This window comes from Loxodonta africana, chromosome 12, assembly GCF_030014295.1.
Source record: "Loxodonta africana isolate mLoxAfr1 chromosome 12, mLoxAfr1.hap2, whole genome shotgun sequence".
NCBI classification, from domain to species: domain Eukaryota; kingdom Metazoa; phylum Chordata; class Mammalia; order Proboscidea; family Elephantidae; genus Loxodonta; species Loxodonta africana.
The window spans coordinates 91,406,553-91,433,961 of NC_087353.1; the positions used below are offsets into that span (position 1 = coordinate 91,406,553).

The 27,409-nt window shown below is 50.4% G+C and overlaps 2 protein-coding genes across 5 annotated transcripts in view; one reads left to right on the forward strand and one right to left on the reverse strand.

Moving 5' to 3' along the window:
• LOC100671307 (cytochrome c oxidase assembly protein COX19) lies at window positions 1-13,858 on the reverse strand. Of its 4 annotated transcripts, none has more exons than XR_010323693.1 (4): window positions 13,726-13,856; window positions 11,993-12,104; window positions 6,551-6,708; window positions 1-530 (listed from the first exon to the last, which is right to left on the reverse strand). XR_010323693.1 is itself a non-coding variant. In XM_023555898.2 (4 exons), exons 1-4 carry the CDS (start codon window positions 13,805-13,807, stop codon window positions 6,701-6,703), a joined length of 297 nt encoding a protein of 98 aa, XP_023411666.1. In that variant the 5' UTR covers window positions 13,808-13,858; the 3' UTR covers window positions 1-6,700. The 4 variants fall into 4 exon arrangements, 2 of the variants coding, with proteins under 2 accessions (XP_023411666.1, XP_003416682.1); XR_010323692.1 differs by having other exon boundaries at window positions 1-5,822; XM_023555898.2 differs by adding an exon at window positions 10,374-10,468 and having other exon boundaries at window positions 1-6,708; window positions 13,726-13,858.
• The window catches only part of LOC100676533 (cytochrome P450 2W1), a 21,497-nt gene continuing 7,893 nt past the window's right edge, over window positions 13,806-27,409 (forward strand). The window contains exons 1-9 of the mRNA XM_023555834.2: window positions 13,806-13,896; window positions 22,308-22,466; window positions 22,994-23,050; window positions 23,464-23,660; window positions 23,820-23,945; window positions 24,237-24,608; window positions 25,237-25,399; window positions 25,723-25,872; window positions 26,158-26,315. Of these exons, the coding sequence (XP_023411602.2) occupies window positions 13,806-13,896; window positions 22,308-22,466; window positions 22,994-23,050; window positions 23,464-23,660; window positions 23,820-23,945; window positions 24,237-24,608; window positions 25,237-25,399; window positions 25,723-25,872; window positions 26,158-26,315 (1,473 nt within the window). The remainder of the gene's footprint in view (window positions 13,897-22,307; window positions 22,467-22,993; window positions 23,051-23,463; window positions 23,661-23,819; window positions 23,946-24,236; window positions 24,609-25,236; window positions 25,400-25,722; window positions 25,873-26,157; window positions 26,316-27,409) is intronic.

Here is a 27,409-nt window from a genome sequence, read left to right on the forward strand (position 1 = left end):
AATGGGGTTCACCCACACATGCAAGGTCCTTGTTAACTACATGTCCACCTTTTTGTCATTTGTCTGTAAGGAGCAGTGAAGCAAGTTCAAAGATTTCAGGGCTACATGGGGTTTAAAACTCAGCACCGAAAAAATTCTACCTGTGATGTGAATGCTGCCACAATTTTTAAGAAAAGCACCCCAGTGTCCCTGGGTGGGGTCCTCGCCTGCCCAAACACAGCTAAAAATCCCTGGGAATTCTTCACAGTCCAGAGAAGGGTCGTTGGCGAGTGACGGCCTCCAAAGATGTCCATATCCAAAGCCCTGGGGCCTGTGGATGTGACCTCACATGGCAAAAGGGACTTGGCACATGCGATTGAGTTAAGGATCTGAAATGGGGAGATGACCTTGTATCTGGGTGGGCCTGACGCAATGAGGAGAAGGAGTTGAGTCAGAGAAGGCAATGTGTAGACGGAAGCAGAGGAACCGAGAGAGATCTGAGGAAGCTTCGCTGCTGGCTCTGAAGATGGAGTCTTCGTTGTCTGGTACTGCTACAGCAGGAAGAGCACAAGCAGGTGGATTTAACAAGCAGAAACAATTTATCTTCTCACAGTTTAGGAGGCTAGAAGTCTGAATTCAGGGTGCCAGCTCTAGGGGAAGGCTTTCTCTCTGTGATGGTTAAGGTTGTGTGTTAACTTGGCTGGGCCATGACCCTCAGTGGTCTGGCAGTCATGTAATGATGTAATTACCTCCATAACGAGATCTGATATAATGTAATCACCACTATGATGAGCTCTGGTATGAACAGTCCATCAGTTGAAAGGAAGTTTCCTTGGGGGTGTGACCTGCATCCAATATAGGTGGACTTTCTGACTTTTTTTTTTTTTCTGACAAAGCTGGCTGGCTTTTGCTCTCTCTGGATCCTGCAGTTGGCTCCTGTTCATCTAATCTCCAGTTCTTGGGACCTGAGCTAGCAACTTACCTGCCAATCTTAGGATGTGTCAGCCTCCGCAGCCTGTGAGCCAGAGAGCTGCTGATACTGGATTTGCCAGCCCCTGCAGCTAAATGAGTCAGGAGAAGCCTCTAGCCTAACCCACAGACTTGGGACTTTCCAGCCTCTATAACCATCTGAGCCATTTCATTGACATAAATCTCTGTCTATATATATTTATATGCTTCACTGGTTTCGCTTCTCTAGAGAACACAGCCTAAGACACTCTCTCTCTGTTGGCCCTGGAGGAAGATCCTTGTCTCTTTTGAGCTTCTGCTCCTGGGCAATCTTCTTGTCGCTTGGCATGTGCCTTCCCCCATCTGTTTCTTGCTTCCTTGTTTAATCTCTTTTACATCTCAGAAGAAATTGACTCAAGACACACCCTACCCAAATCCTGCCAAAGACAACCCATTCCCAAATGGGATCATAACCACAAGCATAGACGTAAGAATTTACAACACATGTTTTGGGGGACACAATTCAATCTATAACACAGGAAAGAGCCATGGTCCAAGGAATGTGGGTGGCCTCTAGGAGACAGAAAAGCCAAAGAAATAAATTCTCCCCTGGCACCTTCAGAAGGAACCAACCCTGTGGACACATTTCAGACTTCTGACCTCTAAGACTGTAACAGAATAAATCTGTGTTGCTTTAAGCCACTGAGCTTGTTACAGCAGCCATGAGAAACTGATACAGGGAGCTTCAGGGAAGAAGAAACTTCCAGCAGAAAGGGGGAGGCACAACGTGGGAGCCCGGGTGCCAAGTGCTCTCTTGGAGGTGGCCGAAAGTGGCCATGTGAATGGGGGCCATGGGCACAGCCAAGCAAGCTACCAGCTCCAGAATGGAGGCACTTGCAGACCCAAGGCTGATCTCCATCTTCCTGGGAGCGTGGTCATGAACCCAGCCTGCAACCAGGCCACCCTGGTTCACCCACACAGGCTCCTGTGCTATGAAGAACACTTGGAAAACATTTTCAAAAATGTCCTTGGGCTCCTCTCAATAATCCTCTTATCACGACAAGAGCATTGTGAGAAATGAAACGCGTTTTTGCGTGACAATTGCCTACCAGGAATATATTATAGGAAGCTTTGGCAGGTACCGACAAGACCTCTAGATCCCTAAGCGTTACATCCTTAGCAACCCAGATCTAGAGCACCAAAGGCAATTTCAAGAAGCCACTGCTCATTTTTAAAGAAGTCAAAGTGTCGATACAATGGCACTATTTTTGGACTTCTCCTCCGATGCTTTCTCTTCTTCTGGCTTGCTGAAACCACTTCTGTTCGTATTATCACTGTTTGAAATGCACTGAATATATTTCCAAATGAAAATGTACTCAATTGTGTATATAGAAAGTCCAATTACAAAGAGTTTAATACAAACTATTCTTTTAACTTTCTACCTTTCATTTTGGAATAACTTCAGACTTACAAAAGAGCTGCAAAAATAGTACAGAGTTCATATACCTAGCTTCCCCAAATAGCATCTTGCATAGCCACATTGATCCAGATCAGGAGATTAACGTGGCTGCAGTATTAACAACTGGTCCATGGATCTTATTCAAATTCCGCCAATTGTCCTATGAATGTCTGGATTCTGGGGTCCCATCCAGGGTCCCATGTTTCATTCAGTTGACATCTCCTTCTTGTTGTTGGGTGCCATCGAGTCAGTTCCAACTCAGAGACTCCATGTGACAGGGTAGAACTTCCCCATAGGGTTTCCTAGGCTGTGATCTTTACCGGAGCAGCTAGGTCCTTTCTCCTGCTGAGCTGCTGATGGGTTCAAACCACCAACCCATCAGTTAGCAGCTGAACGCTTAGCTGTTGCACCCCCAGGGCTCCTTGGCATCCCCTTAGTCCCCTCTGATCTGGGGCAGTTCCTCTCTTGTGACTCTGACACTTTGGATAAGTCCTGGCCAGTTATTCTGCAGAGTGTCCCTTGGTTTGGGTGAGTCCAGTGCTTTCTCATGATTACAGTGAGGTCATGCATTCTGGTGGGAAGACCACAGAAGCGATGCCGTGTCCAGCATCACATCAGGGGTGTGCAATGTCGATGTGTCTCACTCCTAGAGATTATCGACCTTGGTCACTTGGTTAGGGTGATGTTTCTCCACTGTGATGTTACGGTTTTCTTAGTGTGGTCACAAGTGACTTATGGGGAGATCCTTCTAGCCCATGCACATGTCGTCTCACGTCACTCTTGCCCACTCATTTCAGTGCCCATTGATGATCATTGTCTTGACCTTCAGCACCCTGGTGCTTGCTAAACAGTGGCTTTCTGCTTCTGCCATTGCTCCTGCATTGATTCACCAGGATTAATAAGGAAGCACTCTCCCTTCCCCCTGGTATATAAGTATTCAGTTATTTACTTACATCAGTATGGACTTGTAGATATTGATTTTATTCTATAGGCTAAACTCCATTACACTCCTTATTTTGCTGCTCAAATCGCCCCAGATCCGGCCATTGGGACACCCTCTTATTACCTCCTGTGTTCTTTGGATAAGCCCTGGTCATTTTTTCAGCACTTCCTCATTTTCTGACACAATGAGACACTCCAGGCTTGTCTTGTACTTCCCCTGCCCTGCCCCAGGAATTGGCCCTGATTCCTTTTAATGCAGAGTGGACACAGACATGAAGATCTGGGTGCTGGGTGTGCTCACAGGGGTGTCATTGCTTCTAGGCCCTCTCAGTGCACAGAGCTAGGACAGAGAGGTGTATTTACATGCACACACACATACACCTACCTATATCCATTTCCATATCCAGCTATCTATACATATGTTAGGAGCCATGGTGACATAGTTAAGAGCTCAGCTGCTAACCGAAGGTCGGAGGTTTGAATTCACCAGCTGCTCCTTGGAAACCCTATGGGGCAGTTCTACTCTGTCCTATAGGGTCATTGTGAGTCTAAATCGACTCAATGGCAACAGTTATGGTTTGTTTTTTGTACATATGTTAAAGACCATGAGTTGAACCCTGATGTCTTTGATTCCATTCCAACACCAAGGCGCACTCCAGCCATTCCCCTTCCTTGTTTTCAACTCCTTTCTCCAACAGGGAGCAGTCTAGCTCTCATTATCTACAACATACCCCGTTTTGTCAGCGTGAGAACACAGTCAGAATGACTGGTCCACATGGAGAGCAAATTAACTGCAGTGCAGTACTTGCTCTCGTAGCCAGCTTTAGTCTAAGTCCTTTCTTCCCTGATCCCCCTGGTGGCCACGAGATGCATCTATGCGCAATTAGCTCGGTAGTTTTGGAGTGAGTTCCGTTCCGACTCCCCTCCACTCCTCCGGCCCTTGGGCTTACTTACTGTTGAGCACAGACAACACTAACAAGGTCCTAAGTCAGAACTACACCACCAGCACACTCCAAAAAGAGTGCCCCCACCAGCCCAGGGGCAAGGACTAGAAGGCAGGAGGGGACAGGAAAGCTGGTGATTGGGAACTCAAGGTCGAGAAGACAGAGTGCTGACTAGGGTTGGTAACCAAGGTCACAAAACAATATGTACACTAATTGTTTAATGAGAAGCTAGTTTGTCCTGTAAACCTTCATCTACCCAATCCAGTGCCCTCGAGTCAATTCCAGACAATAATAAAAAAAAGAAAAAAAATCAGGTTTGCAGAAAAAAAAATTTCCCCTTGTCTCCTTTCTCCCCACCCTGTGCCCATCCACTCCTGTTGGTCAATATTCTCCTTAGCTTCTCATTTATCCTTCCTGAATTCCTTTTTGTACAAATAAACATATATCTGTATATTTTCTTATATCTTTTTAACAGACTTGTTACTGGGTGCTGTCAAGTCAATTCCTACTCATAGTGACCCCATGTGACCGCAGAGCTCCCCCATAGGGTCTTCTTGGCTTCTTTATGGAAGCAGATTACCAGGTCTTTTTCCTGGTGGGTGGGTTTGAACTGCCAACCTTTTGGTTAACAGCCACTGAGTGCTTAATCTTTGCACCACCAGGGCTCTTTTTTTAACGGACCACAGGCACTCTTTTGCGCTCTGCTGTTTTCACTGGACAACAGGTCCTAGGCATCACCTGTGGCGGTCAGGGGTCTTCCTCTCCTTCCCGTGGCTGCGTGGGGCTCCTGGGCGGGTCACACTCTCCTATGTAGGGTACCTGGGTTACTTCAAATATTTTCCAATGACAAGCCAGGCTGCCATGATCAGTCCTGTGCGTATCTTGCATTGTTGGGAAATATGGAAGTGGTAGTAAGAACCAGCCAGCAGAGCTGAGGGCATGGTGAACCTTCCGCTGGGTCACCCAATCAGCAAGGGGCTGACCAAGATATGGCCATGTGAGCCCCGAAACAAAGGGACAGAAATGCAGAGAACGGGACACAGAGCAGAAGATAAGCTTCCACTACTCGCAGTCCCAGGGAGGTCCAGGCCTGGGGTCGCCAGATGCAGCAAGAATTGGGGTGGGGTTGTGCCCTGGCTGCTGGAGCTACAGGAACACAGCCAGTGTTGCAGCGATGCTGGGCCTCTCCCCACTGCCATTCTCTGCCACGGTCCTCCACTGGCCAGACTCAGACATGAGCCAGCAGTCACAGGGCCAGTGCCTTCCTGAAGAGCCGAGCAGGGGAGGGGACAGGCCTGGACCCAACGGCACTCCAATGCACATGGCTGTGAACCTAGCCACATTTCAAAACACCCCAGGAACTCTGCCTCAGGGCTCAGGAGCCGGGGACGTTTAAATTGTCCACAGTGATTCGGGATCAGCTGAGTGGAGAAGCCCCCTGCTCTAAGTGTCTGCTAATGAAAACCATGGCAGCACAGCACCACCACTTCCTTACATGTCAGGGGATGCCAAAGCAAGTGTGGTTAGTGTAAAGTAGAGGTGCTCTTGTCCTGTAAAAAATCCAGAGACAACTTGTCAGATCAAACTACAAGTGTACTGGCACCCTAGTTTCCGGTACGATAGATGAGTTACTGAACTTAAGCCTCTAGTTCTACAAATACAGTCTGACACAAACCAGAAAATGATCTTGTTATTAGAAAGATCCATGGTGTTCAGGCACAACCAGGAAACTCAAGAAGTCGAACATACCAAAAGCTGCAATTATTCTCACTTCCTGTTTTATGCTCTATTTTGGTAAAAGGAGGAAATACAGTGGCATACCCAATTCTGAGTAAAAAGTGAAAGCACTTTGCTAGAATGGCTGTCTGCTGACATTACCTGTCTAATAACCGGCTGAAATCCGTGAGCGTTTATCACAGTAGCACTGAACAGATACTCAAGAGTCTTAGACGTAGAGTGACCGCTATATGGGACAAGGCATCCCCGTGCTAACTGAACTACCACGCCAGCATTCTTACCTCCTGTCACAAGCCCCCCTGAACCTGGCCACACACTCGGATTTAAAGACAATACAGAACACCCTCTTGGGGAAAGTGAGGATCTAAAAGAAATAACAGTTTCTGAACACCATTCTGGGAGGTTAAGGATAAGCGCCCCCCTCTCCCCTCCCCCCACAACTATGAGGCAAATCCTTGAAGAAGGCTTCACCATCCTGACTTCTTGTCAAGAACTTCCCAGGCCCCCGAAGCCCCATTTTAAGGGACATTGCAGAGCAGACCCCAGGGTTGCGTGGCATCGTGTGCAGGCTCCGTCATAGATGCCTCAAAGTGCAGTCCATTGACCTTCTTCCATCAGCATTTGTCTTTTGCTTCTGGTTTTCCATCAATCAGATCTCTGAATCCCAGTTTTTCCAGTGGCTCCTGTGCCATCAGTTGCCTAAAAAAAGAAACTGAGCATTGTCAGGTGGCAGGCAGAGAGAGCAGCAGCCCTGAGGACCATCTCAGTGACCTCATTCAGACATTTCAGCACCGCTCACTCAGTCCTGCTGAATCCTGCTCTACCGCCCTAGAGTAACCTCAGAGCACAGTGCCATTGTAGACTTGAGCCCACCCAGAGCCTAAACCCCTTCAGCCCACCCTCTGAGACCCAAGGGCCTGGCCTGTTCTCTTCTGAGGGGCAGCTGTCTGGGCAGGTTGGCAGAGCATGGACACATAGGTCTGGGGTCGGGGGGTCCACACAGGTGACAAGGGGGGGTCAGGTCAGGAGGAGAGGGCAGGCTGCATGGCTCCCCGGTCCAGAGCAGGGACCTGGGGAGGTCAGGGCTCTGCTTCTGTACCCAGCCTGCCCAGTCAGGATAAGAGTGGGTTTGATGAGGCCGGAACATATTTTATTTAAGAACTTGTTAGTGTCACTTAGAACATAAATATTTGGGCATACGGCGTAGGGCTCCACTCGCTCCTGCTCCAGGCCCCACAGACATGGGTGGCCATCGGAGGAAGCTGCTGGGCCAGAGCCCCACAGCCACAGGGCGGGGTCATGCTCCTGGCCCCACCTATCAGACTGCCCCACCCTCTTCTGCAACCACACAGCTGAGTACAGATGAGGGGCTGGGGTGCTGCCCTGGCAGTGCCGCCCTCACCACAGGACCTCTGAGACTTGGCCAAATGGAACACCCCAGGGCTAGTATGCATGCAGCCCTGGCAGGGAGGTCAGAGAATGAGCTACACAGTTTCTCCCCTGACTGCTGGAACTGCACCAGCTACACTGTCCCTCCCCAGACTGCGGGAATTGCACCAGCTACACTGTCCCTCCCCAGACTGCGGGAACTGCACCAGCTACACTGTCCCTCCCCAGACTGCGGGAATTGCACCAGCTACACAGTCCCTCTAAAGACTGCGGGAATTGCACCAGCTACACAGTCCCTCTACTGACTGTGGGAATTGCACCAGCTACACAGTCCCTCTACTGACTGTGGGAATTGCACCAGCTACAGAGTCCCTCCCCCAGACTGTGGGAACTGCACCAGCTACACTGGCCCTCTACTGACTGCGGGGATTGCAAAGGGGTTTTTGCCCCTACAAAGAATTTCCCTAAGATGTTGCTCCAGGGATGGGGGTGCTGGTTTAGTACTCAGCCAACTCCAGATCAGGGCTCAGATGTCACAGGGAATGAGTGCTCAGGACTACCAATCATAAAATCACGTGCCTGCAGCCTAAGCGAGTGCCTGACCGAGTTCTCCACGCCCCCTAACCCACTCCACGTGTTGTCACACCAGGCCTAGAAGGCAGAGCCCCAAGCCACCAACACCCTGGGTCCACCACTTGCCATTCAAGAAAATGTCCCCAGGATTGATAGATGAAAAGAACTACAGCTATGGAATTTATAAGCCACAGTGGTGGTTTGTTCCTTAAACCCAAATTAGGCAAACAGTAATCAGTTCTTGCCACATGTTGCCAGAAGAGTGTATCCAGCCAACAGCTCTTGAAACTGGCCTCTCAGACCTCCCTCTGCAAGCTGCTGGGCTGACCAACCTGGAGCTCCCCAAAGGTGTCCATGCCTGAACCCCCAGGACGGTGATTACGTGATTCAGGCTTTGGAGCCTGAGATGGGAGACTGTCCTCGTCCTCTGGGGAACCCGATCCAATCACAGGAGCCCTTTTTTAGCAGAGCGCCTTTCCAGCTTCAGCTTCGGTTGGAGAGAACAACCTGCAGAGGAAGCAGGCTTGGGAGAGGCAGTGTGGCTGGTGTTGAGGGGCAGGAGGGGCCACGCGCTGAGGATGACAGTGCCTCTAGGACCTGGGACAGGCAAGAAACGGATTCTCCCCAGGGACTCCCAGGAGGAACGCAGCTCTGCGGACACCCTGAGAGACCCCATCAGACCTGTGACCTCCACAACCATAAGAAGATAAATTCGTGCTGTTTTAAGCCCCTGAGTTTGTGGTAGCTTGCTCTGACAGCAGTGGGCAATGCCATAGCTGCTGCTCCCCTCTGTGCTGCCTTTGGTGACACTGGGCACCTGGGTGTCTGGAGGCAGGAGGAAGGAACAGGAGGAAACACCACCAGCCACTAAGACCTGGTCTAAGGTATTCCCCTCTACAAACCCTTGAAGCCCAGCTCCTGAGAAAGATCACCAAAAAACAACAACTATAGCTCTTAGCATGTCCTAAAGCCAAAAGAAAGGAGTCCTGGTGGCACAGTGGTTAGGCGTTCAGCTGCTAACTGAAAGGTTCGCTGTTTGAACCCATTCACCAGCTCCACGGGAGAAAGACCTGGCAATCTGCTTCCGTAAAGATTACAGCCTTGGAAACCCTATGGAGCAGTTCAACTCTGTTATATAGAGTTGCTATGAGTCAGAATCAAGTCAACAGCACACAACAACAACAAAGCCAAAAGAATGCTTTTAAAGCCTCTTTTTAGCATAAGGGAACCTACTAAGAAAAAAGTTCCTTTTTGACCCGCTGGTTCTAAAGGTCTGAGCCATTCAGATCACCTCAGAAAGAACCACTCTGGAATCCTCATAGAAAGCAAAATGATTCCTCACGGTTTATCAGAGTGTCATCATTTCAGAGGCATTTAGCTCGTGATTCACCTGCCAGTTACTCACTCCACATTCCCCACAGCAGCGACGATAATGACGCTGACGACTAGGATTTGTTGCCAGCAGACCCTGAATTGTGCCAAGTGCTTTACAAGGATGGTCTCTTTTATTCCCCAACAACCCAAGAAGGGGGCACTAGGACCGTTCTGCTACATGGGTGAAGACACTGAGCTTAGCGTGACTAAAACATGTGTCCATGGCCACACAGGCAGTGAGCAGTGAAGCCCCTTGGCCACTGCTGAGTGGCCAGCACCCCGATGGCTGAGTGGCCAGTACCCTGACACCCACGCTAGAGGAGCAGCCTGAATTTTCAGATCATTATGGAGCTTTATGATCTTAGACCACAAGTACGTTTGCTGTTGTCTCTGTCGGCAAAGCCACCCCAATTCCACCTTTTCCGTCATGAGAAAACATGAGCCGCATTTAAAAAAGTACTACACTTTCCTGTCAGGCTGAGTGAGTCCTCGATGAGGCAACTTTTAAAACTCTATTGTGGTTATGTAAGAAAACGTCTTTTTAAAAACAAAGATGCATATGGAAGAAAATAGGGATAAAATAATGTCTGAGATTTCAGCACAAAAGGAAAAAAGGCAGTTAGAAAAGAAACAGCTAGAAACAGGAGGGGGTGATAAAAGAAGCCGGTATGTCAGCATCTTGATAATCACAAACTGGTGGTGGGTGTCTGGAGGGATCACCATCCTCTACTTTTGTTTGAAAAGTTTTAATTAAAAACAAAAAACCAAAATTCTACAGTCAAAATAACTGACCAAATCAGACACCCACACACCCGCATACTCAAACACACAGACACAGAAGTGTGCACTCACACACACTGCCTCGCATGCTCACTCACAGATACAGACAAAGACCTGTGCACACACTCACACACACACGCACCCCCTGCCCATTCATCTAAGAACTGCACCACCAGCTGACAGAACCACTTGGTCATGGCAGCCACGCGGAGCAGCCAGCTGCACCCTCCCTCCTCCCCACCGCAGACCTCTGAGGGCTAGACGTCCACACTGTGTCCAGAAGCTGTGTTGAGCAGAGCCCAGCCTCAGGGTGGGCCTGGACAGCCGGTTGCAGCCCACTCCCCTGGAAAATCGGGAAAAAGAGAAGGTCCTGCGCTGGTCCTCCCTGGGATCCTCCATCAGGACAGCCAGGGACCTGCTGGGTGCCCACCTGCCTGCCTGTGTGGGCGCTGTCGTTGGCACCAGCTACGACTACTCTATTTGCTGAAGTTCACCACCTGCCCTGTGTGGAAGCCATGGTTACTCAGGTTTTAAAGGTGAGGAAACCGTGCTCAAAAGGCGGGTGACCTGCTCCAGAAATCACAGGCAGAGACCCACTCCACACCTGTCTCCACAGCACAGGGGGTGACCTGCCCCACAGTGGGCACCAGACCACTCCATGCCTGTCTCCATAGCACGGGGGGTGACCTGTCCCAGAGGGCACCAGCAGACCCACTCCATGCCCACCTTTACAGCGCCAGGGGTGACTTCTCTCACAGAAAGCACCAGCAGAGACCTGCTCCATGCCTGCCTCCATAGCAAGGTGGCATCAAGGAGAAATCCACTCAGCCCCAGCGCTCTAAGGAAGCAGGTGGACCCAATTAACATGCTATTTCAAGATGGGACGGGCTGGATGGGTGTGGCCTTTTGTCAGAGTGAAGCCCCTGGAGGAGACCACGAGTAACAGCTCAGAGGCAGAACAAGGGTTCGATGTGAGGTGCACACCAAGAAGGCCCTTCACTCTCAAAGTCCCAAACATCTATCCAGATGACCCTCAAACATATGTGTGCAGCCCGAAAAGCACAACAGTCTGCCTTGGGGGACATGTCTGAGTCTGTTATGGGAAAATGAAAACTAGGCCTAAATTGGGTGGGTTTCTGTCAACCTGTCATCAGTAGACAAGGCTGTCTGAAGACCTAATTCCTTTGTGAGCTAACAACCGGCTCAAAAGGCAGAAGTAAAAGCTCCCACCATTCCCCACCCAAAAGATCTAGCTACATAATTATATGTTACATGAGGGATTAGAACAGCTCTTACGTTAAGTAAAATCTCCACAGAACACGGTTAGAAAAGTTTTGTTTTGTTCCAAACTGAATTCTAGCAAATTCTGGTTGGGACAGGAAGGACCATTCATCTTTCATCATTTCTTAAACAGCCCATTGTCTTCCCTGTCACATTCCCAGTTTGAGGGAACAAAATACCAGAGTGTGTTTTTTATGGTTTGACAACGTGGAAGAAAGAACTGCGCCCACACTCCTCAGCCCTTTCGGCTCAGTCAGCACTTTCATGATGTACGACTCTGAAACCATTGTGACAGGCCCGTAGCACCCAAACTTGGAAAGAAAACACCCTGAAGAATGAATCGTGTGTAATGCTGTCACTGGAGAAAAGGTCCCCAAGATTGCCAAACACCCTTTAGTACAATTTAATCTGATAAGCCTCGAATTCACGGTGAACAACTCCCCAGCTCTCAAACACACTAGTTAAACATCAGGCCCGGATAAGACGTGCTGTAATCACCTCTGGGGGTGGGGGCGGGGGCGGGGGGGAGGGAGGAATAACCTTCCTGAAGGTGGGAGAAGTCATTAACTGTTAAGAGTGTACTTGCCTGTCCATTCTGCATTCTAAATATTCTTTTGACTCATTTCTGCACAAGGAATTTTCAAAATTATTGTCTCGGAGACACTTCATGAACTTCTCTTTAAAGCTTTTACATTCACCTGGAATGAAAGAGAAAACCATGTTTTCTTCTTAAAGTAAAACAGTATCTTTAACTACAGATCTACTTCATTTTTCCTTTCAAAATTTGCTTCCTTCAGAAACATCCTGAAAACAACACTGGAAAAAATCAAATCCATCCTGTGGGAATGCAAGGAGGGTAAGATATTAAGGGCAGAACCCAGGTAGTGGACACAGGGTTGCTGTTGTTGTTGTAATGGTCGTTATGTGCTGTAGAGTCAGTTCTGACTCATAGCAAACCTACGGACAACAGAAGGAAACACTGCCTGGTCCTGCACCATCCTCACAATCGCTGTTATGCTTGAGCCCATTGTTGCAGCCACTGAGTCAATTCATCCCATTGAGGGTCTTTCTCTTTTTCACTGACCCTCGGGGCATAGGGTAGTTCAGGTAAAATCCTTGCAACTTTACCGTTTGTTTGGAAGATTTCATAATAGAATGTTGGAGAAAAAGGAATCTACTTCTGAACCCGTACCCTCCACAAAGGCTCCCCTCAATGGCCTACCCAAACCAGGATTCTGGCCCCAAACATGCCAGCATCAGCAGCATTTTTCAGTTTTGCAATGATGAATCACTAAGTTCAAGTTTAACAAACCGTAGACTTCATAACTGCCAAAAATGTGTTTATTTACATGGCATTTCCTCTAAAGAACTCAAGCATTTCTTACTCCCTAACAGCTGCGCAGAGTCAACTCTGACTCACGGTGACCCCAGGTGTGTCAGAGTAGAGCTGCGCTCCATAGGGTTTTCAATAGCTGTCTTTTTGGGAAGTAGATTGCCAGGCCTTTCTTCCAAGGTGCCTCTGGGTGGATTCAAACCTCCAACCTTTCAGTTAGTGGCTGAGTGCTTAACTGTGCCCCCCTGGGACTTCTTCGGGTTACATAAGTATCCACAAAATATACTCAGTTTTGCCTCTTGGGTTATATAACCCAAAAATCAAAACAGTTGCCAAGAACTCGTGGTGACCCCAATATGTCACAGTAGAACTGAGCTCCATAGGATTTTCAGTGTCTGATTTTTCGGTACACCCCACAGAATGCGTGAGTGCCAACCTGCCCTGCGACAGACAGAGCAGTCGCCTGGGCAAGAAGTTCCAAAGGAAGCGCAGGATTTGGGATCCCAAAGCGGAGGGTCCCGGTCCCTCCCCCTGTCACGGGAGGGGCCGCAGTCCCTGTCCAGCTTCATCTACGGGGCTGGGGGGCGGGGTCGGCGCCGCAGCTTGGTGACCCTGGGCGACATACTGACACTCGCTGCCCTGGTTTTCTCATCTGAACCTCAGCAGAAGCCAGTATCCCTACGAGATCATGGGGTTCACCGAGGCCAGGGTGTCAAGCGCTCAGGACAGGCCGGGCCCTGGGAGACCGACATTCCCTAACATCGGCGGGGAAGGGGGGGCTCCTCCCGGAACACGCACTCGGGCCTGGGGGCCGCGGCTAGGACTTGGGGTCGTGGCTAGGACTTGGGGCTGGGGGTTGGGACTGGGGGCTGAGTCTGGGTCCGCCGGCCCTCCGCGGCCTCAGTTTCCTCCTCCGACAAACGAGGGCTTGGACTTCGGAGATCGGCTGCGAGCGGCGGCCCCTCCCGCAGGCGTCCGCCGCTCACCGAAGTGATCCAGCGGGAAGCTGCCTTTGTCCGGAGGCCGCGGCTGGAAGCTCTTGGTCCCGAAATTCATGGCTGTCGACATGATGGCAGCGGCTAAGACAACAACGCCGACCTCGGAGCGCAACGCACGCAGCACGCAGCACGCAGGGCAGCCGGCCGATCGCCGAGCAGGTGCCTCGCGAGCAACGAGCGCATCGAGCGGTGGCCCCGCCCCCGCTGCAGCCGGACCAGTCAGGCTCCTCCCACACTTTCCCCATTTAACCCTCGCGGCTGGGCAGAGGAAACTCTGGTGGCCTAGTGGTTAAGTGCTACAGCTGCTAACCAAAGGGTCGGCAGTTTAAATCCACCAGGCGCTCCTTGGAAACTCTAATGGGCAGTTCTACTCTATTGACTCCACGGGCACTGAGTTTTTTTGTGGGTTTGGCTGGGCAGAAGTTGGGCCACCGTCGCCAAGGTGTGGAGGAGGAGATGGAAATTCAGAGAGGTTCAGTGACCTACCTAAAGACACACAGCTTGGTCCCACTGTAGCCTGAGGGCGGGGCGACTCCCAGCCCATGTCCACCAGTTTCTCCATCTACACAGAGGTAAGAAATGCACTAAGAGAGTGAGCAGTAAAGCCCCTGCAGAGGCTCTTATCGTTATGGCAACACCACCACCGACAGGCCAGGCAAGCCCTCTCCTCTCTGGGCCTCTGTTTTCATCTGAATGATGGAGGAAGTGGATCGCTGGCCCTTGCAGCTGGCCCCTCTGAGGTTCCGTGGATGGGCGGTGAGCTCCTCTCTCCTCCACTCACCCATCCCATCCTCAGCATTTCCTGCACCAGCCTTGCCAACCCGACAATAGCAGATGAGGTCCCCACTGGCATAGAGCTCATATCAGCCGCCTCCAGACCAGCTCTCTTAGGTTGGAGTGGGAGGCTCTGGGGAGCCCTATACCTCAGCCTGATTTGGTGTAGCAATTAGACCCCCAGGTTCCTGCTGGCCCCACCAGGCAGAGGTCAGTCAGAGAGACCCCAGACTCAGGAACACCGAATGGCAAAGTGGGATGAAAGGCCCAATGCAGAAAGGGGTCAGGTGGGTCAGCTGACCTGAGCCAGCTCATGCCCCCACCTGGCTCCCAGGATGCTGGCGGAGGGCTGATTTAACACCCACTTACCCCAGCAGGAGACCAGAGGACCCTCCTCTGTTAAATATAACCATATAACCAAGTGTTCACCATACATTTGAGCTCAGCATTTTGCAGTTTTAAAACATGGCCCCAAATTCTTTGACATGCCACCAAGCAAGAGTTGGGGGGTCTATGTCCCCTCCCCTTGAATCTGGACTCTGTGACAGCTTAGCCAATATAATTTGGCAGATGTGATGCAGGGTCAGCTTCCGGGCCTTTAAGAAACTGGCAGCTTCCACTCTGTCTCTCGGGACCCAGCTACCATGCTGTGAGGAAGCCCAAGCCACAGGGCGGAGGCCACATGAAGGTGTTCTGGTTGACAATACCCACTGAGTTCTCAGCCATCAAATGCTGCCGTGTGAAGAAGGAAGAGTGTGAGATGATTCCAGCACCATCGGACAACAAACATATGAGAGACTTCAGATGAGAACCACCCAGCTGAGCCCAGCCAACTCACACAACAGTGAGAGATAATCATAAAGGAATTGTTGTGGTTTTAAAAGGGCCCTGAGTGGCACAAATGGTTTGTTCTCGGCTACTTAACCTAAAGGTTGGTGGCGATTCAAATCCACCCAGCAGTGCCACTGAAGAAAGGCCTGGCAATCTGCTTCCATAAAAGATTACAGCCAAGAAAACCCCATAGAACAGTACTAGTCTAATGCACATGGGGTCGCTGTGAGTTGGAATCAACTCGATGGCAATGGGTTTGATTTTTTTGGGGGCGGGGAAGCTTTGTGGTTTTAATCCCTGTAAAGTGGGGTGGTCTGTTACCCAGCGGCCCAGATAACTGGAACAAGCCTCCATCACAAAAGACAGAGCAAAACCACAGGGAAAATAGGCACTCAGAGGAAACAGAGACAATGCAGAAAGTAGAAGAAAAATTTTAAATTTTTAATTAATAGCCTCAGGGAGGTGAAGGAAAAACAAGAACAGAAAGTTAGAAGAAGGAATATTTGGAGTACCAAGAAGAGCTCCTGGAAATTAGTATATGATAACAAAAAACCAAAAAGCCAAACCCATTGCCGTCGAGTCGATTCTGACTCATAGCGACCCTATAGGACAGAGTAGAACTGCCCCACAGAGTTTCCAAGGAGCACCTGGTGGTTTCGAACTGCCGACTTTTTGGTTAGCAGCTATAGCACTTAAGCACTACGCCACCAGGGTTTCCATATGATAACAGAAATAAAAAATTAAATAGAAGGATTTGAAAATAACAGAATTTATCTAGAAAGTAGAGCAAAAAGACAGAAAAAAAGACAAGATCAGGAGGTCTCACACTTGTTCCGTGTTTGTTGAAACTGGCCCGGAGCTTCCTGGGTGCCAGGAACAGGAGAGAGAGTCCAGCAAGCCCTTTGGCAGCAGTGGCCACAGTGGCTGCCTGGCAGAGAGCCAGATTCGTGACCCTTTCTCCAGCATCTTCATCTGTACATTATCTCAGTTCATACTCACATGTTAGAAAGATAGAGAGTATTGTTCCCATTTTACAGATGAGGAGACTGAGGGTCAGGGTGGTTAAGTAACTTTCCCAGTGTCCCCCACTTGACTCCAGCCTGGGGCAGACAGGGCCGCGGTGCTCAGAGTCTTAGGGAAGTCCGGCCTCACAGCACAGAGCAGTGGCAGAAGTTCCAAGAGGACGTAGAGCTTCCCAGGAAGGAGGAGATATTTGAGAGCGCCCCAACTCAATCCGCAACAGTATAGTCTATCCCCCCAGAGGAAAATGGAGGAACTGCTGCCCCAGACAAGGGGAACAGATGCAAGACAGGAAAACAGCTGGTTCCTCAGCAAAGAACCACAAGAAAAATATCACACTTAGGAGGGCAAACCAGTTGCCACCGAGTTGACCCTGACTCACGGCACCCCCATGTGTGTCAGAGCAGAACTGTGCTCCACAGGGTTTTCAGTAGCTGATTTTTTAGAAGCAGGTCATCAGGCCTGTCATCTGAGGTGCCTCTGGGTGGACTCCAGCCTCTACCTTTTGGTTAGCAGACGAGTGTGTTCACCATTTGCATCAACAGAGGCCCCACTAAAAAGGTTACAGCTCCAGAATTTAGACCTCTGAAGCTTGTCCCTGTCAAGGTCTGGCTCGAATGCCCCCTCCTTCAGGAAGCCGTCCCAGATCTCGCTTCCTTGAGGCATGCCTGCCCCTCCAGCAGTGCGTAGTGTTGGATTTCTGGGCCCCATAGTCAGATCCACCTCTTCATGTCCAGGCCTAGCACAGGGCTGGCATTGAATGTGTGTGGATGGCCCGTGCAGGGCCTGCATGGGAGGGCCCAAGGCTGCCAGGAAACCTGTCCCAGGAGCCTGAGTTTGATCAGCTGGGGCACTGGGCCCGCTTGAAACTACAAAAGGAAAATTGCACCTTGCTCTTGTCATATAGACAACCATCTACACTGCTGGAATCAGGGGCCATAAGGGTTATTCATTAATATGTTTCCAGGGCTGTGGACAAAGGAGCTTTCATGGTCCAGCACTTTTCCGCTGAACCAGATGACACCACTTAACAGTAAATGAGGCACCCCTCCTGCAGAGGTTGCTCAAGACACTGCCATTCGACTGCCCTGAGGGAAAGGGAAGTATGGGAGGCCAATGATAGGGGTGGGGGTGGGGTGACAGCCAGCTTTTAATTGGCATGTCTGTACCTGGCAAGGAAACCCCGGTGGCGTAGTGGTTAAGAACTACCACTGCTAACCAAAGGGTCGGCAGTTTGAATCCACCAGGTGCTCCTTGGAAACCCTATGGGGCAGTTCTCCTCTGTCCTCTAAGGTCTTATAAGGTCGCTATGAGTTGGAATCGACTTGATGGCAACGGGTTTGGTTTTTTTTTTTTTTTGGTACCTGGCAAAAGATGATTGCTTTGTACAACACCCTCTGCTAGGAGAGAAGGGGAAGGAATTTTTATCTGCAGTTCTCAGATACGAAAAGCAGGGGAGAAATGAGTATTTGTAGAACCCTCTTATATGCTAGGCATTTTCACATGGGCTCCCTGGGATGGAGAACAGTGCCTGGCATATAGTAGGTGCTCAGTTAATATTTTTGGAATAAATGAATGATCCAGTGAGGTCGGTAATATTACTTTCATTTTACACATAGGAAAACTACAGCTGAAAGGGGTCAAGTCTCTTGCTTAGGGTTGCATAGCAAAGTATCCCAAACTTAGTGGCAAAAAACATCAGTCAATTTCTATAGAAGAATCATGATCAAAAGGGGGAAAATGAAGACAAGAATTTCATATTCTCATGGAATCCAGAATTTCTGGAGCCATGGAGGCTGGATGAACCCCTAAAACTATTCCCCCAAGATAATCTTTGAACCTTGAACCAAAAATATCCCCTGAAGTCTTAAAACCAAACAATAGCTTAGCTTAACTAGTAAAAAAATGTCTGCCTTGAGGGTTATGGTCTTTTAAGAACTGTCTATCTGGGATCAAATTGACAACAGCAACTCGGAAGATTAGATAGGAATCTTAGGGGGCAGTGAATTTATGTTAATGGGGGAGGAACAACTCAGAAAAGGAGGGTGAGAATGGTTGTACAACTTCAAGAATCACTGTCATTGAATTGTACATGTGGAAACTATTGAATTGGTGTATACATGTTTTGCTGTGTATATTCTAAAAAATAACAAAATAAAGAAAAATTTAAAAACAGCAATAATTTATGAATTTGAAGTTTGGGCAGATCTTGGAGACAGATCCACCTGGTGTCAGCTACAGCGGATCAGCTGGGGGCTGGGGGATCTACTCCAAAATGGCACACCCAGTGGCTGGCAATCTGGCCGTCAATGGGAGCTCAGGCAGGACCTTGTGGGCTGCTTGGGCTTCCTCACAACATGGTGGCTGGGCTCCAAGAGTGAGTGTCCAGGAGTACCAGTGGAAGCTGCATTACTTTTTGTGATTTAGCCTCAGACATCACGTGGCATTACTTCCACCGAAGTCATGAGTGCTCACCAGATTCAAGGATCAGGAACATGGACCCCTCCTCTCAACGGAGGAGGGTGAGCATGTAGGTTGGACAAACAAATCTGTCTTGGAGGAAGTAGAGCCAGAATGTTCCTTAGAAGTGAGTGTGACAAGACTTCATCTCACTTACTTTGGATACATCATCAGGAAAGACCAGTCCCTGTAAGACATCATGCTTGGTAAAGTAGAGGGTCAGCAAAAAAGAGGAAGACCCTCAATGAGGTGGATTGACACAGTGGCTACAACAACGATTGTGAGGATGGCACAGGACCGTGCCGTGTTTCCTGCTGTTATACATAGGGTCACTATGAGTCAGAGCTGACTCTACGGCACCCAACAGGAACATGTGGATTGGGAGATATTGCTATGGCTTCTTCGGAGAATGCCATCTGCCACAGCCAACGAATGGAGCAGCTGAGTCTGGAACAAGGTCTGGTGGACTCCAAACCCCTGACTCTTCTTCCTTGGCTTATGTTGCTGAATCCAGGGTGGCTGGTGGACCCAGCCTTTACCCTGCCACCCTGTCACGATGTTGCATGTCTGAACATAGTGCCCTTGGGACTCTGCTACAAGTGCTCTTCTGGAATTGTGCTGCTTCCCCAACAGGAAAAGTCTAGTTCTCCTTGCTTTCCATAGGGCTGGACTTAGGACTCCTCTGGGTCCAATACAGAGCCCCTAGGTGGTGCAAATGGTGAATGTACTCGGCTGCTTTAAGGTTGGAGGTTTGAGTCCACCCAGAGGTGCCTCACAAAAAAGTCCTGACCATCTACTTTAGAAATATCAGCCATTGAAAACCCTATGGATCAACTTTATATGGAAAGTCAAGACGCCCCAAATAGCTAAAACAATGCTGAAAGAGAAGAACAAAGTAGGAGGACTCACACTTCCTGATTTTAAATAAAAACAGTCTGATACTGGTATAACAATAGACACACAGACCAGTGGAATAGAACTGAGAGCCCAGAAATAAACCGACATATCTGTGGTCAAATGATTTTTGACAAGGGTGCTAAGTCCATTGGATGGGAAAGAAGAGCCTCTTTCAGTAAATGGAGCTGGGAAAATTGGATTTCCACAAGCAGAAAAATGAAATAGGATCCTTGCCTCACACCATACACAAAAACAAATTCAAAATGGATTAAGAACCTAAATGTGCAAACTAAAACCATAAAATTCTTAGAAGAACAAGCAGGGGCAACGCTGTAAGGCCTAGCTTTCAACAGTGGATTGTCTAACATGATGACAAAAGCACAAAAAGCAAAAGATGACATAAATAAATGGGACCTCATAAAAATTAAAACTTTTATTCATCAAAAGACTTTACAAAAAAAGTGAAAAAACAGGCTACCAACTGGGAGAGTATCTTCAGAAATCATACATCTGACAAGAATCTACTAATCAAAATAGGTATAAAACTTTGACAACTGAACAACAAAAAGACAAAGAACCCAATCGTAAAATGGACTAAGGACTTGAATAGACATTTTACCACAGAGGACATTCAAATGGCCACCAAACACATGTAAAGGTGCTCAACATCATCAGCCATCAGAGAGATACAAATCCAAACCACAATGAGATACCATTGCACTCCCACTAGGATAGCTAAGAAACAAAAAAACAGGAAATAACAAATGTTGACGAAGATGAGCGGAAATTGGAAGTCTTCACTGCTGGTGGGAATACAAAATTGTACAGCCACTGTGGAAAACAGTGTAGTGTTTCCTCAAAAATAAATAATAAAAATAGAACTACTATAAAACAAAAACAAAAACCCCATTGCTGTCAATTCCAACTCATAGCAACCATATGACCAGGAATATATCCTAGGTATATACTCAAAAGACTTGAAAACACAAACTCAGGTAGAGACTTGTGCACCACTGTTCATTGCAGCACTATTCACAGTAGCCAAAAGGTGGAAACAATCTAAATGCCCGTCAACAGATGAATGGATAAACAAAATGTGGTACATACGTCAATGGAATACTACTCAGCCAGTAGGAGAAATGAAGTCTTGATACGTGCTACAATATAGATGGAACTTGAAGACATTATGCTGAGTGAAATAAGCCAATCACAAAAGCACAAATATTATATGACCTCACTTATATAAAAAGACAAGAAAAGGCAAATGTATGGAGACCAAAATTTATTAGTGGTTACCAGAGGTGAGAAGGAAGGGGAAAAGGAAAGTTAACAGTGATGGAAAAATCGCAATGATTAAAGGTAGGGCTGCACAGCCAATTATTGTGGTCATCGTCGATAAGTTGTATATGTGTAAAAGGTTGTATTGGTAAAAGTTGTGTGATAGATATATTTACAAAAATGACAAAAAAAAAAAAAGAGAGAGAGAGACTGAGAGAGCAGCTGCTGAGCCTTCTTATGTACAATGAAACACCTCATGGGATTTGGTTCCTGGGTTTGGAGGTTTAGGGTCATGGTTTCATGTGACATCCCAGTTAATTGGCCTAATAACGTGGTTTGTGCTTCTATTCTACCTCCAAGTTCATTGCATAGTGCCTGGGGGCTTAAAAGCTTGCAAGCGGCCATCCAAGGCATAACAATTCATCTCTATTCACCTGGAGCAAGAGAGGAAGACTGAGAGTCAAGAACAGGAAAAGGGTATGGAAAGTGTGGCTAACTGCCTCCACAAGCAACCGCCTCCTTTGCCATGAGACTGCAAGAACCGGATGGTGCCCGGCTACTATGACTAAACATTTTGATCAAAGATTCTGTAGAAGAATCCCGATCAAAAGGGGGAAAATGCAGAATAGAATTTCAAATCCTCATGGACTTTTGAGGTCATGAAAGTTGGATGAGCCCCTGAAACTACTGCCCTGAGATAATGTTTGAACCTTGAACCAGAAATATCCCCTGATGTCTTTTCAAAACCAAACAATAGTTTAGCTTAACCAGTAGAAAAGGTCTGCCTTGAGCATCGTGCTTTTTAAGAACTATCTATGCGGGATCAAATTGACTACGCCAACTCGAAAGCTTAGATAGGACCCTTAGGGGACAGTGAGTTTATGTTAATGGGGGAGAAACAACTCAGAAAAGGAGGGTGAGAATAGTTGCACAACTTGAGGAATGTAGTTAATGAAGCAATGTCACTAAATGTACATATAGAAATTGTTGAACTGGTGCACATTTTGCTGTGTATATTCTCAACAACAATGAAAAAATAAAGAAAATTTAAAGAAAAAAAATCAAAGGAGCCCAGTTCTTCTCTGGCACCCATGAGGTTTCCATGAATCAGAGTCAACTGGACGGCAACTCATTTTTTTGAACCCTTGAATGGTCACGTCACACTGAGAGATTCATTGACAAACTTCATCCCCCTTTCCACCTTCCTGGGCCAGATTTGACTCAACAACCCTGAACTTGAGCCCTGTCTCGACCAGCTCTAAGGAACTCTGGGGCCCACATGGCCTCACCTGGATGGGGCCCACGGGCAGGGCCTCATGTCCTTCCCGAGGGACCCCGGTCCCACCTGGTCACCCTGGTGGTGATGAGCCCATGCCCACCCACTCGAGCCCCTGCCATGTTCTTGGGCATCTGCAGCAGGACCCAGACTCCTGAGTTGGCACCCCCCAGGTACACACTGCAGGCCCTGGGTAACTCATGGCTTTGTGAGTCGAATATTCAGACCTTTGATGGCTGGGATTGTGATGCCCAAGTTTTGCAGAGGTGGAGTCACTTGCCCGAGACCACAAGGCCAAAGTGGGCAAGGCCAAGGTGGCATCGGACTAGGTATCTCTCACTCCTAAGCCGTGTCTTCACCCTGAGACCCTGCCTCCCAGGAGGGATGCGTAGTGGAGGGGCCGCTCAACCAACGTGGCCAAAAGCCACCCAGGGCACTGTGGGGGGGGGGGCAGCTAATGCCTCACAGCTCTCTCATCTCTGGGAACCAGTCCTCAGCAGAGTCCCTGCTCCCTCTTCCTTGAAGTGAGGGGGTAGCAGGTGACCTCATAAGGCTGCTGTTGTTGTTGGTAGTAGACTCCAACTCCTGGTGACCCCACATGTGCTGAGGAGAACTTCCCCACAGGGTTTCCTAGGCTGTAATCTTTATGGGAGCAGATCACCAGGTCTTTCTACCGTGGAGCTGCTGGTGAGTTCAAACCACTGACCTTTTTGTTGGCAGCCAAGTGCTTAACCATCGCACTACCAGGGCTGTTCGGAGAATCTAAAGATCCTGCAGGTAAGATACCTGCCCAGGTGAGCACGTAGAGGGTAGAAGCAATGAGAGAAACTGGCTCAGCCAGAGCCCTGGCCAGGTTCCAGAACACCCCCTTCTCCACCCAACCACCCACCCACTCAACTGACTTCCCACCTGCCTACCCTGCCCTTGCCAGGCCTTGCCGGGTGGGCACCCACTGGGTCCTGCAGCAAGGAACTGGGCTGTCCCTCTCAGGCAGTGCCAAGGCCTCAGTCTTGCACCCAGGCCTTGCCAACCTGGAGGAAGCAGCCTCTGGTCCAGCCCCTCACCTCACTGTGCACAAGGGATCCAGAGTCTGCAGCGCGTTCGGCTATTAAAAGGAAGGGGCTGACTGAGACAGGGTGAGCTCCCTGTCTCAGGGAGTGTGCAAAATGAGGCTGGAGCTTTCCTTCCAGGGCCAATAGAGGATCCAGCCCTGGAAGGGGTTGAGGCCAGGCCCTCAGGCTGCCTTGTCCTGTGCTTTCGGATCTGGTGGCAGCCCTCAGCAGACAGGCCCAAGGTGAGGCCCCAGCTGTCGGTGACAGGGCCCCAGCTGCAGGCCCAGCTGCCTCGTGTCTGGGCAGGTGGTGCAGAGCAGGCTCAGCTGCTTCTGGTGCCAACAGCCAGCCCCCCACCATCCCAAAACTGTTCCCAAAGCAGCAGCCTCCCCCCGGCAGGCTGGGCCACCAGTGTTTATGAGACTGAAGTTTGTCCCACAGATGGTTGGGAGCTCATAAACTCCTCTGAGTGGCTCACCCGCCCTTCTGTCCAGCCCAGCCCCTGCCTCCTGCCCCATGTGGCCTTCCAGGGGATGCCAGCCATGAGGGGCCCTCAGCCAGAGTCAGAGCATTTGCCAGGAGGACCTCGGATGGCCCTGTTGTTCACACAGGTTCATGTGGTAGGTTTAGGGAGAGGCCCACCAACCTCCCTGCCCCCCAGGGTTGCTGCAGAGGGATGCTTAGGCTAGAAGCATGGGACGGTAGTGTAGTGGTCCTGGTCTTTGGGCCAGGCCCCAAACCCTACGAGTCTGGTTCCTATGGGGAGACTGAGGCAGAGTGGGTGGGCGGGCAGGCCCCACAGGCAAACGGGGGTGGACTGGTCCCTACGCCATGTCCTTGTCCCTGGTCCTTTAGCCAGGAGTGGGGATTGAGGGCCTCAAGCACAGTCAGCTTGGCCCGGCCCCCGACAGGGCCCCAGCCCCCTCCCCGGGACAGGCGTGCCCCCACATTCCATGCCTGCCGCTTTAAGCTGGGGCTGCCACCTGCAAACTGCTCACGCCGCATTCTCGGGGCGGCAGCAGGGTGGGGAGTGGCACGCCCTCCATGGGGCCTATAAGGCCGGGTGCAGCCTGTGGGGCCACGTCCTCATGGCCTTGCCTGCTGTGGTGACCCTGCTGCTCCTGGGGCTGCTCCTGGGGCTCCTGGGGCTCTGGGGGCTATGTCGTGCCCCAGCCTCCACCCCAACCCCAGCTGCATGCTGGCCCCCCGGGCCATGCCCCCTTCCACTCATTGGGAACCTACATCTGCTGGACGTGCGGCGGCTGGACCGCTCGCTGATGGAGGTAGGAGGGTGCCGGCCTCCTGGTGCTGCAGCTGCCGGCCAGCCCCGGGGGGTTGCTCTCCTTTCCACCCAGTGTGACACTAGGCCCTGCGGGGACACAGGAGTCCGGGGCCAGCTGGCCTTTGGGAAGAGAACCCACCTCCCCCCATGTTCCTCCCACCCCAGGCAACAGTCACATTGAGTTAAGAGGCCTCCTGAGGAGTTTGGCCCAGAATGGGGAGAAGCAGAACCAGGAGGGTGTTCTGGGGGAGACAGCATTTGCTGTGAGCCTGCAGGACAGTCAGGTTTGGGGTCAGCAGAGGGGAGGGGGTGGTCCTAGAAGTAGCACCCATGCTTGAGGTCAGTGTGCAGTGGCATCCGAAGGTGGATGAGTAGGTGCGGCCAGCCTGGCTCCTCCTGGCTGGGTGTAGGGGGAGCTGGACAGTCCTCAACTAGTGCTAAGAGCAGGCTGCCCCAGACTGCCCTGACCACCTAACACTCCCAACCCTCCCACTCTGTGGCTCCTGCTGGACCACCCCTGGCCCTGCTGATGTTCCCCCCACATTCGAGCTCTGAGTCCACCATCCAGTGTGGCCTAGCAGGGATTGGGGTGGCGGGGGGGCTGCATGCTGACTCTCGCCTGCCCCCAGCTCGCAGAGCGGTATGGGCCGGTGTTCACGGTGCACCTGGGTGGCCAGAAGACCGTGGTGCTGACAGGCTTCGAGGCAGTAAGGGCAGCGCTGGTGGGCACTGGGCAGAAGCTGGCTGATCGGCCACTCATTCCCATCTTCCAACACATCCAGGGAGGAAGGGGTAGGTGGAGCCCCTGGCAAGCTTGAGGCTGGGGTTACCAGCCTGGCTCCTGGGGCCCGGGAGGGCTGGGGGCTCTGAGGAGAAGCGTGTTTTCAGTGTCACCAGGCAGGAGCTGGAGAGGGGCCTGGGCTCTGGGACTGGTGCTGGGGAGGGAGTGAAGCCTAGGGGAGAGAAGGTGCTCAGGGACAGCCAACCGAGTCTTTACATCCACGAGCCATGAGGCCAGGGCCCAGCCAAGGCCAGCCTGTGGGAAAACAGGGGCCAGTTGACCCGGCTGTGGCCAGCACCGTGTGGCATGGCTCACCAGGCCATATCTGGCACAGGCATCTTCTTCTCATCTGGACCCCAGTGGAAAGCAGCACGCCAGTTCACTGTTCGAGTCCTGCATGGCCTGGGCGTGGGACGGGCGCCTGCCGCCCATAAGGTCCTGGAGGAGCTGGAGTGGCTTGTGGCGGAGCTGGACAGCTATGGAGGTGGGTGGGGCTGGGCACCCTTTCCTGGGTCCACGTGGGGCTGGGCACCCCTTCCTAGGTCCATGCGAGACACGGGCACCCCTCCTCCTGGATCCACACAGGATACGGTCACCACCTCCCGGGTCCCCAGAGGGACTTGGCGCCCCTTCCTAGGTTCACGTGAGGGCTGCATGTCCCTCTCTCAGGTCCACACAGGGGCCAGACACCTCTCTCCCAGGTCCTCATGGGGGCTGAGCACCCCCCTTCCCAAGTCCCTACCTGGCCCGATGCCTCTCTCTCCCCCAGGCCGGCCCTTCCCACTACCCCTGCTTGGCTGGGCGCCTTCCAACATCACCTTCACGCTCCTTTTTGGCCAGCGGTTTGACTACCAAGACCCTCTGTTTGTCTCGCTGCTGGGCCTCATTGATGAGGTCATGGTCCTCCTGGGCTCCCCCGGCCTGCAGGTGAGGGCAGCACTGGGGGGCATCCCACCACTGTCCCCCAGCTCAGCCTGGGATTTGGGGTCCAAAGACCAAGCTAGATCCTGTTTCTGGCATAAGTGGTTCTGCTCCCTGGACCTCATCCCCTAGCAGCAAGTGAGGGGGTGGGTCTAGAGCAGGGGCTCCTCAGCTCCCTGCACCCCCTCCCAGCAGTCATGGATGCACCTGCTCGGGGGACAGGGTGGATAGGGTAGGGTATGTCTTCCCAGGATTTTGGTGTCCCCAAGACCCCCAGCCTGGTAGTCTAGGGATTATTCATCTGGCTCCAATCCTGCCTTCATTCAACTTTCAGAACTCCCAGGGGCAAATGCATTTCATTTTTAAGAATTCTCAAATTTTTAATATTTTGAACATTTAACTTAAAATTTTAAAACACCACTTTAAAACTCTACATTTACGTGAGCTCATATGTATCCCTATTTGTAACGGGCATCATAGCTCATGTGCACCTTTTTTTTTTAAATAAATATTTTATTATGCATTAGGTGAAAGCTTACGAAGCCAATCAGCTTCCCATTTGATAGGTTGTACAGACAGTGTTCAATGACCTTGGTTTCATTCCCCACAATGTGTCAGCACTCTTCCCATTTCTGTCCTAGTTCCCTCCTTTCCTTTCGTCTTGAATTTCTGCCACTTCTTGCCTTTTCTTTCATCTTTGCTTTTGGACAAATGTTGCCCTTTTGATCTCCTATAACTGTTCTAAGGAGCACGTTCCTCTCAGGTGTTATTGTTTATTTTATGGGCCTTCGATTTGGCCAAAAGGTGGTCTCTGGGAATGGCTTCAGTCCCAGTTCAGAAGGGTGTTTAGGGCCATAGTCTCGAGAATTCTGCCACTCTACGTTAGAACAGTAAGTCTGGTCTTTTATGTGAATTTGATCTTTTGTTCTACAATTTTTATCATGTTCTGTCCGGGACCCTCCATTGTGATCCCAGTCAGAGAGGTTGGTAGTAGTAGCCAGGCACCATCTAGTTCCTCTGGTCTCAGGGTCTCGTGTAGGGTGTGGCTCACGTGGTCCATTAACCACACGGTCACGTAGTCTTTCGGTTTTCTTCATTCT

Bases quoted from the DNA above. Each gene is read 5' to 3' on its own strand.
- LOC100671307 (XM_023555898.2), bottom strand. From the start codon at position 13,807: ATGTCGACAGCCATGAATTTCGGGACCAAGAGCTTCCAGCCGCGGCCT. The intron at 12,105-13,725 runs GTGAGCGGCGGA...CTTTCATTCCAG, and splicing joins CTTCCCGCTGGATCACTTCG to GTGAATGTAAAAGCTTTAAA. The intron at 10,469-11,992 runs GCAAGTACACTC...CCGATTTTCCAG, and splicing joins TTAGAATGCAGAATGGACAG to GGGAGTGGGCTGCAACCGGC.